Source organism: Lathyrus oleraceus, chromosome 5 (assembly GCF_024323335.1).
Source record: "Lathyrus oleraceus cultivar Zhongwan6 chromosome 5, CAAS_Psat_ZW6_1.0, whole genome shotgun sequence".
Lineage (NCBI taxonomy): Eukaryota > Viridiplantae > Streptophyta > Magnoliopsida > Fabales > Fabaceae > Lathyrus > Lathyrus oleraceus.
The window spans coordinates 327,412,109-327,421,990 of NC_066583.1; the positions used below are offsets into that span (position 1 = coordinate 327,412,109).

Consider the following 9,882-nt stretch of genomic DNA (forward strand, 5'->3'; position numbering starts at 1 on the left):
TATTTCAGGTGTGAAACTATCTTAAGCACAAATGTTTAGAATGAGCGGTCAATGAATGGAAGAAAATGATAAACGGAGATAAAGCATCTTATGTCTTAAGGAATCATTAAGACATCTTAAAGAAATAAAATATTCATTCAAGATAGAAATAACTAAGATTAATCAATTGTTAGTTGGTCCAATAGTGATTAACACTGAACTTGTTAGGGAGGATACCGGTTTGATCCTCCGCAACTAATGATAAAAGAAAAACTTACTTCATTTTACAAGGCTAATTCATTTTATTTTTTATATTTAATATATTACTTTTATTGCCGAAATATGACATATATTATTCCAAGCATTCACCAGATCGTTACATACGATCAGTACACTTTATTTTTCCATAATGAAACATAATATTTATTTTCTCTCCCTATAACAATCTTCCACCACTTGCGACATGTTTGCACACCCTTTGTTGCTTATTTAACCCTGCACAACCACACAAAAATAAATAACTACGACGCGTTCCGTAAATAGCATAATCAAAAACAGTTAAACTTAGAGAAAACTTACTTATCGCAATCAGTGGAAGGGTAAACTTTGAAGGGACATTTAGATCCACAAAGATCACCAATTTGATTAATACGAGTATAATCAATCAAAGGGATTAACGCAGCCCTATCTTGAACACAGTGACAAGTAAGTCTTCTATCATCACCATTCTTGTAAGCAGCGTTTAAGGAATGAACACCTTGGCAACACAAAGGTAACACACTTCCTCCCAATGTTCCATAGGGTATGCATGGAGTTAACCATACGGTTACTTGTTCACATGTCAAAGTTGCTTTACCATATGAGCTTGATATTAACATGCAAGCCATCATCACACTAATTAATACAACTTTACTCATTTTAATTTTATGTTGTCTTGAAATATATAGCTTTTTTCTTATTGGTGTTTATTAGTAGTGTTAATGATGGTTTATATAGAGAGAAAACTGGAGTTAGTGATTAAGATGGATGTTAGGGCTGCGAGAAATGTATTCGCTGAGTCATAGATTTTTCTCATCAGTTGAAAATTCAATATTTGGAACTTATAAGGAAACTTCAAAGAGATGGAAATGATTAAGAAATTGGGGCTAGGATAGATATTAGGATGCACAATGCCAAAAAAATATACGTAGCATTATGGACTCTTCGGTCAGGTGTTTTTGTTGTTATTAGTAGAAAAAATAATTGAATACACCGTAATTATAGGTATAAAATCAAGTAGAAAAGTTGTAAAAAAAATCAAGTATAAAAACATTTTTTTTCCAACATATAGTAAGATATTCTATTTGATTTTTATGACATCAAAAGAAGAATTTAGAATAAGAAATTAATTTGAAAAGTCAATAATATATTTTATTTGTCAGGCATGCTACTAATTATGACATCTCTAAATTATGAAATTCATTTCTAAAAATTTAATTAAGGACCTCTCTTCAAATTCAATTAGCACATAAACATATAAATTTATAGATCAATATTTGTTAGAAGATATAATTTAGTGTTTTAAAAATGTTGTATTCAACATAATTGTGTTAGTCGAATATAATATGTGTGTCGAAATAAAAGTATGTATTCGACAGAGTTGAATATACATGTGACATTGTAAATCAAAACAACGAACTTCATAACAAATAATCATTTTTCATACAATATAGTTGCTCTCTTCTCTCTCTCATTCTTCTTCATTCTTCTTAAAAACCCTAATTGTTCCAACAAATTGGTATTAATGAGTTTGGTTGCGATTCAGAGAGAATATGTAATGGTAATAGATAACACAACATCAACGTTATTTCCAAGGAAATCTATCGGTTTCCAAAGGTGAGAACTTGGAGAGGTGGATTGCAAAATGAAGATCATTTTTAGGTTTCAAGATGTGGTTGAAATCGTGTGTGATGGAGTACCTGCATTGGAAGTGAATGCAAATGATATTCAAAAGGTTGTGTATAAAGAATAAAGAAAGAAAGATGGAAAAGCTCTTTTCTTGATTCACGAGTGTGTGGATCCAAATGTGTTCAAAAAGATCATTTAAGAAGAAACGTCCAAAAGGAGAGTGAGACAAGTTAAAGAACTTGTACGGAGAAGATGAAAAACTGAAGAGGGTGAAGTTGCAGACACTGAGAAAGCAGTTTGAAATAAGACAAGTGAAAGAAGATGAATCGATTACTGATTACTTCTCAAGATTAGTGTTACTCACGAACCAGGTGAAGGCGTGTGGTGAATCGATCAATTATCTACAGAAGATAGAGAAAGTGTTAAGATCTATGACTATAATTTTTTATTATATTGCAGTGTCTATTGAAGAGTTCAAGAACCATGCTAAGATGAAGTTAAAAGAACTTTAAGCTTCACTAGAGGCTAATTAGATAAGGCTGAAGCAGAGGAACTCGGAAAGGGAGAAGGTGGTTGAACAGGCGTTGCAAGCAAGATTCATCAAGAAGTCTGGAAAAGAAAAGGCGAAGCAAAGAAAGATTCATGCAAATGATAAGAAGTCAAGCAAGAATTCAAATAATCATTTGGATTCAACCAAGAAAGGTATGGGAAACAAGTATTCGGAGGTTGACATGAAGGAGATCCAGTGTTACAACTGTCAAGAATTTGGTCATTATGCTCGAGATTGTCGAAGAAAGAAGGAATCAAAAGCAAAAGATAATGAATAGGTGAAATATGCACGTGCTGGAGAAAGCGGCTCTGATGATATACTACTCATGAAAAATACTCAGTCGGATAATGAATAAACTAATATGTGGTACCTTGATTCAGGATGTAGCAATCACATGACTGGTAATACAAAATGGTTCACCAATTTATATGAGTCGGACAAGAAAGTGATTGGGTTTGCAGATGGCAGACATGTTACATCAACTGGAAGAGGAAACATAGTTGTGATTAGAAAAGATGGCAAAGGGCCGATGTTACTAACGTATTGTATGTACCTTCGATGACAAATAATTTGATAAGCATAGTGAAGGTGAGAAAAACACAAAAAAAGGGTGTCGCATCTCAAAATATACGACCTCGTGAAGCACATCACGCGCTCACGGATGGACTAACAGAGTCACCGCCATTCTTTATTTATTCCTAAGGAAAGGGGAAATGGCGATAAAATCGTAAGGGAAAGAAAATGTATAAGATGGTCGTCGCAACCAAATATGAGTCCGGTAGTTAGTTATGCGAGGGAAATGTATTAGCACCCCTTCGCATCTGTTGTACTCAACGGGAACCTTTTATAGTTCTAAGGGTTAAGGGTTTGTTTGCAGGTGTTTGTTTTATTTTATTTATCAAGGTATTTACAAAAATATATATACTTACAAAAGAAGAAGAAATTTAATTAGTGAGCTCTCCAAAGTTTCAAAACCGCATGCCTACGTATTCTCATAATGCTGTGAGAAAGTCAAAGCTTCGTAGTTCGTAAAAAAAAATAAGTATGTCTTGTTTGATTTTAGTTTCGACGCGCGGTGGCGGAAAAAGAATTTTTGAAAAAGATTTCAACGTGCGGGGCAAAATAGATTAAGTTTGGTGTGTTTGAGATCGATTTTAAGGCGGATGACGAGCATTCGACTGATCAAGCGATAAGGCTTGTATTTAAACGCTCGCATACCTATAAGGAGATACATCCCATAAGTCTTTTTATCCAGTTTTTTTATTATAAAAAAAGTTATTACTTTTTAGCCTAAATGAAAGAGTTATGGTTTTTTGTATTTTTACGTTTTTTTATTTTTTTCGCATTTTAATATTTGTCGATCAATGAATCAACTTATTAAAAGAATAAATTAATTAATTAACTAACTTAATTAAATAGAAATAAAAGTACCAGTGATAATAATGATAATAAAGATAGAAAATTAATAATTAATTAAAAGTCTATCATAAACAAATGAATATACCTAAATTAACTTGTTAGAAAAATTGTATAAATAAAAGACTTAATGGACTTTTGAGTCCATAGAAACTAACTATCACCAAATAAATGAATGAAGAAATAAAACAATAATGAAGTAATTCTAGCATATCAAGATGTATATATTAATTAACTATCATACAATTTTTAAAGTCATATACCCTGATGTGTGTGGTCATATCCAAGTGGATTTGATTGGAGGTAATAGATAATTTGTCACATTCATAGATGATTTTAGTCGAAAACTGTGGACTTGCCTGATCATGAAGAAAAGTGAAATGATTGAGGTATTTTCCAAGTTTAAATATATGGTCGAAAGACAAAGTGGTCAAAAGCTCAAGATTTTGATGACTAATGGTGGTGGAGAATATGTGTCGAACGACTTCGACATGTTATGTGAGAAAGAAGGGATTGTGTATGAGGTGGTGTCACCCTACACTTTACAGCATAATGGAATTGCAAAAAGGAAGAATAAAACCATCATGAATATGGTGAGAAGTATGTTGAAAGGTAAGCATCTACCCAAAGAATTATGGGGAGAAGTTGTGTCAACAAAAACATATATTTTGAATAGATGTCCAACGAAGAAGCTAGATGGAATCATGCCAGAAGAATGTTGGCCTGATGTCAAGCCTAGCTTGAGTCATCTAAAAGTATATGGATATATAGCACATAGACATGTGCCTGATCAGTTGAGAAGAAAACTTGATGACAAGTTGAGTCATATGATCCTACTAGAGGCTACAAGTTATTCGATCCAGTGAACAAGCGAGTAGTAATCAGCAGGGGTGTAATCATAGATGAGCTTAAGCAGTAGGATTGAACTGAAAATGTCAAGAAAGATTCAGTGAGAATCTTATGTAAAGAACCAGCAAGTAAAGTCGAAAGAGAAGTTCGACAAGAAGAAGTCAGAGTTCAAGAAAGCACAAGCAGGCCTCAAAGAACCAGACACATGCTTGTAAGGTTGCAAGAATGTGTGATTACATCAGATGATGTGGTCAATGATGAAGGTGAGCTGGTATATTAGAATTTTTATGCATTTGTTGAACCAGTCAATACAGCTGAAGCATTGAAGGATTCGACGTGGTTGAAAGCAATGAATGAGGAATTGAAGTACATTGAAGTCAACAACACTTGGTCACTTTTCGAATTTCCTCAAGGCAGGAAGGAAATCAATATGAAGTGGGCATACAAGGTAAAGTTGAATCCCAAAGGAAAAGTAAATCGACACAAGGCAAGACTTGTGGCGAAAGGATTTCTTAAACAAGGAATCAACTTCAACAAAGTTTTTACACCTGTTGCTAGAATCAAAATAATCAAGTTGATTGTTGATCTAGAAAACATGAACAACTGACATATATGATAGATGGATGTGAAATGTGCATTCCTGAATTTTCCCTTAGATGAAGAAGTTTATGTTATACAACTAGCTGGATTTGCGAAACATGGCGAACAAATCAAGGTATACTGGCTGCATAAAGCCATGTATGGACTTAATCAAGCTCCAAGAGCTAGGAATAAGAAGATAGACAATTTCCTAAGGGAAAAGGTATTTGTGAAGTGCATAACTGAGAATGAATTATATGTAAGAAGAAGCAATAGTGAATTGCTTATATTATGTCTCTATGTCAATGACATGTTGATAATAGGGTGGGTGTAATTTTCTGTTATATGTATTTTGTATGATGTCAAAACTAGGATACTTTAGCGTTTATGTACATTAGACGGTATCATTTGAGTTTAGATTTGCATTTTAGCATTAGGAATCTTAACAACATGTTTGTAAATGGTTTAGAAAATATCCATGCCTCAAGAAAAGGTTTTGTGCATCAAAAACTCTTTTTTGTGTGAAAAAAAGCCTACATGTCGACACATACTCATTATAGGTCGACCTAGAGAAGGAAAATTCTTCTACAGGTTGGCTCATGTACGGCATTTTTAAAGCATGTAGGCTATATTAGATTTTACACCTCTACAGGATGACACATAACTTGTACAGGTCGACCCATTGCTTCTACAGGTCGGCACATGCATCGTATGTGTCAACACATGACTTGCATAGATCGACACATACATTAAAAATCTAGAAAATTTGCATTATTTTCTATTCCTTATGCATTCCTTTTGCTTCATACTTGCTTACATATATATACTTAATACATGCATCATTTCTAGTAAGGTTTCTAGAGAGTTAAACCTATACGAAACCAGGATTTCAAAGCATTATCATCATCTTCAACCTCATTCTATGCATACACACAAACAAACTACACATAATCATTTTTTTTTTTGGTGCCATCTAGAATTATGGTTGATAACGTTCAATTTAGCTTGATTGTATTGTAAATTGGTTAAGATCTTTGAGGGTTTCAAATCAGAAAACCGAGTTGGGGTTTTCCTTCAAGATTGTTTAGGATTTGAAGGTTTTAGACAAGACTACGCAATTCAGATTCGATCGAGTGAAGTCTTTGAAGAACGGGAGGTTCTTGCAAAGGAATAACATGGAACGGTGGATCGCATTGGTAAATCTTGGATTACAATAATTGTGCGTTTTGGATTCAATTAAGTGAAACCTTTGAAGAACAAGGACTTTGCTACAAAGAAGTAACGTGAGACGATGAATCAAATCGGCATTGTTGGGTTACTTGAACAAGCTTTGATCAAGGGAAGAGAAGGTGTCATAATCAACATCAAACTTAGAGTTTGTAGGGTTGAATTGCTACATCTATCTTGTATACATACATTTTCAAAGTAAGATTAATTACACTATCTCAATTCAAATTCAAATTTAGGGTAGATGTACTCATAGCAAGGTCGAATAGGGAACTACCTAAATAAATCCTTGTTTATTCTCTCTCTCTCTCTCTCTCTCTCTCTCTCTCTCTCTCTCTCTCTCTCTCTCTCTATATATATATATATATATATATATATATATATATATATAATATATATATATATATATATATATATATATATATATATATATATATATATATATATATATATATATATATATATATATATATATATATATATATATATATATATATATATATATATATATATATATATATATATATATATATATATATATATATATATATATATATATATATATATATATATATATATATATATATATATACTCATAGCGAGGTCGAATAGGTTACTTGAACAAGCTTTTAACTAGTGATTTATTCAAACCCCCCCCCCCCCTCTAGATCTAAGTCTATCGTCTAACAAGTGGTATCACGAGCTCCAGTTAATTATATGCTTAATATTTTCTTATCAGATAATGGCTACCAAACTTAAAGGGGCGTACAATAGATCACCAATTTTCACCGGTAAAAATTATGGCTATTGGAAAGCTTGTATGCCAATCCATATCAACTCGATTGATAAGGGTGTATGGGACGTCATCATCAATGGTCCTAATGAAATTACAATGACCAATGGTGAAGGCATCGTCGTGCCTAAATCGGAAAACCAATGGAATGACAATGATAAGAAATTATGCTCATACGACTGGGAAGCATAAAACATTATCATATCTGCACTCGGTGTTGATGAATTTTATCGTGTTTCCCATTGTGAAACCGCCAAAGCTATGCGGGACGCATTAGAAATAGCCAACGAGGGAACTAATGAGACCAAATAAGCTATGATTAATACATTGAATCAAGAGTTTAAACTCTTTCATATGAAGAATGGTGAAATCATTGCCGACATGCAAAAGAGGTTCACACTTATTATAAACTATTTGAATGCTCTAGGTAAGCCTATTTCCAATGATATTGCTATTAATAAAGTTTTTAGGTGTCTTAATAGGGAATGGCAACCCAAGGTCACCGCAATCAAAGAGGCCAATGATCTTAAAACACTTAATCTCACTACTTTGTTTGGAAAAACATGATCAAAAACTCACTACTTTGTTTGGAAGAACATGATCAAAAACTCACTTGCTTGGAAAAACATGAAAAAGAGCATGAGAAGAAGGTAAATATGGAGAAAGGTAAAGACAATAAGGTAGAAAAGAAGTTTATTGCTCTAAATACTTCAAGCTCAAAGTCCTCACACAATGAGCAAACTGATTGTGAAACTAGAAATGACGAGAATTCCGATGAAAAAGATATGGGGTTGTTCATCAAAAAGTTTAAGAGATACATGTGGAAACATGGAGATAAGTACTCCAAAAAGAACCAAAGAAAATCAAGAAGGCTATCTAACTCCTCAAAGGAAGATGAGAATAAGAAGGGTAAACCTAGAAGCTCATGTTACAATTATGGAAAAGTCGACCATTATAGGCTGGAGTGTCCTATGATCAAGAGGGATAAAGACAAAGGTCATCACAAGAAATATAGCAAGCTTGGAAGAGCCTATGTTGCCTGGGAGAGCGAAAGTAATTCTTCAAGTGATGAAAACTCGAATTCAAGTGTCGAATCAGCCAAGATTTGCTACATGGAAAACAAAAAGAAGAAGAAGATTGTAAGTCACTCTAAGCTTGAATTTTCTCATGATTTATCTTATTCTCAATTACAAAAATCTTTTCACATTTAGAAGCTAAAATTTTGGAAAAAGAAAATAATATGGAAGCTCTTAAGCAGTCTATGGTAGATATCCTAAAAGATAATAATGAGAATGCAAAACCTTCATGGTTTGATTGTGAAACTTGTCACATTTGGCAAAAAGAGGCAAAAACTCTTAAAGTTGAGTTTGATAAGGCATTACAACCAAAGGTTGCTTTTGCTATTGATACTTCTAAATATGATATGTCTTCTCATAATCCTTATAGAAGGTATAGTTTTGTTGAAATGGTTCTAATAGAAAAAGCACATCTTCTCACAACCTAAATTGTCATTATTGTTGCAAGAAGGGTCACACTATTGAAAAATGCAAGTTTAGGAGACTCATTATTCCTAAAGGCGTTTATCAATGGTTGCCTAAATGCAACCAAAGTTTCATTAATCCTCAAGGACCCAATGAAGATTAGGTACCTAGCACTTTTCGTTGATCTTGTAGGATAGATGTCTTGGCTCTATGAAGAGAGTATGAGATCTCGTTTGTGGAGGATCAAGACATGATACAAGTGACATCTCTTTATTGCTTTGACTTTGTGGCGAGGAAGAAGGATAGTATTACCAAGGAGGTCAACATTTAGTGTTTTGTTAATTGGTAAAAGTGTGTTGATTATTATTAAAGTTTTCTATCTGAGAAGTGTCGAAAAAGGTATTGTGCTTCATGTTGTAGGTTTATCTTCGACAATATATATTAAAGTACATCAAATTAGGGATTGATCAACCTAAGATGATGAAACATGAGGAGGAGTAAGATAACTATCATGATTGAACAAGATTGAAAGTCCAATTATAAAGGATGATCATCAAGTCAATTACCTTCTTGGATACATCATTAATCACCTTTCAAGTACTTTTGCAAAGGGAAAAGTGGTAAGAGTGTTCGTTTTCTACAGAGTTTGTGGCACGTTTTGCATTTATTCCAACTTTTGTTCGAGAGTTCCTTGTGGAATGCAAGTGCATCCTCCATCATTCGTACAGTGAGGTAATATCATTTCAATCATTTTCTTGCTTTGTAAGTAAGTTCTTTCTTTTACCTGTTTATTTCTCAAAGGTATGTGATATATTGTGTGTATGGTACATGTTATGAATGTTCATTTCCAAAAAATTTAAGTGTAACCATTGTGTGTTTCATTTAACATGTTTATAGTTGCCTCATTTTAAATATCTTCACATGTGATTTATATATTTTACTATTCCATGCTTACATTTGTGTGTTTGCATGTTATTGGCTAGCAAATCATGAAAAAAATAATATGCATGTGTCTCTCATCAATTATTCATGCATGAGTCAAGTTGAGTCTTCCAAAGTCATCCCAAATTCACATGTATCAAAAAAATTTAAGTTTTGAACATCTGTATCGACACATATTT

The 9,882-nt window shown here is 33.1% G+C and overlaps 1 protein-coding gene across 1 annotated transcript; it reads right to left on the reverse strand.

Annotated features, from left to right (window-relative positions):
* Positions 1-257: 257 nt before the first annotated feature.
* LOC127084392 (non-specific lipid-transfer protein 1) lies at positions 258-952 on the reverse strand. The gene is made up of 2 exons (XM_051024829.1): positions 559-952; positions 258-474 (listed from the first exon to the last, which is right to left on the reverse strand). Exons 1-2 carry the CDS (start codon positions 894-896, stop codon positions 465-467), a joined length of 348 nt encoding a protein of 115 aa, XP_050880786.1. The 5' UTR covers positions 897-952; the 3' UTR covers positions 258-464.
* Between the last annotated feature and the right edge of the window lie 8,930 nt (positions 953-9,882).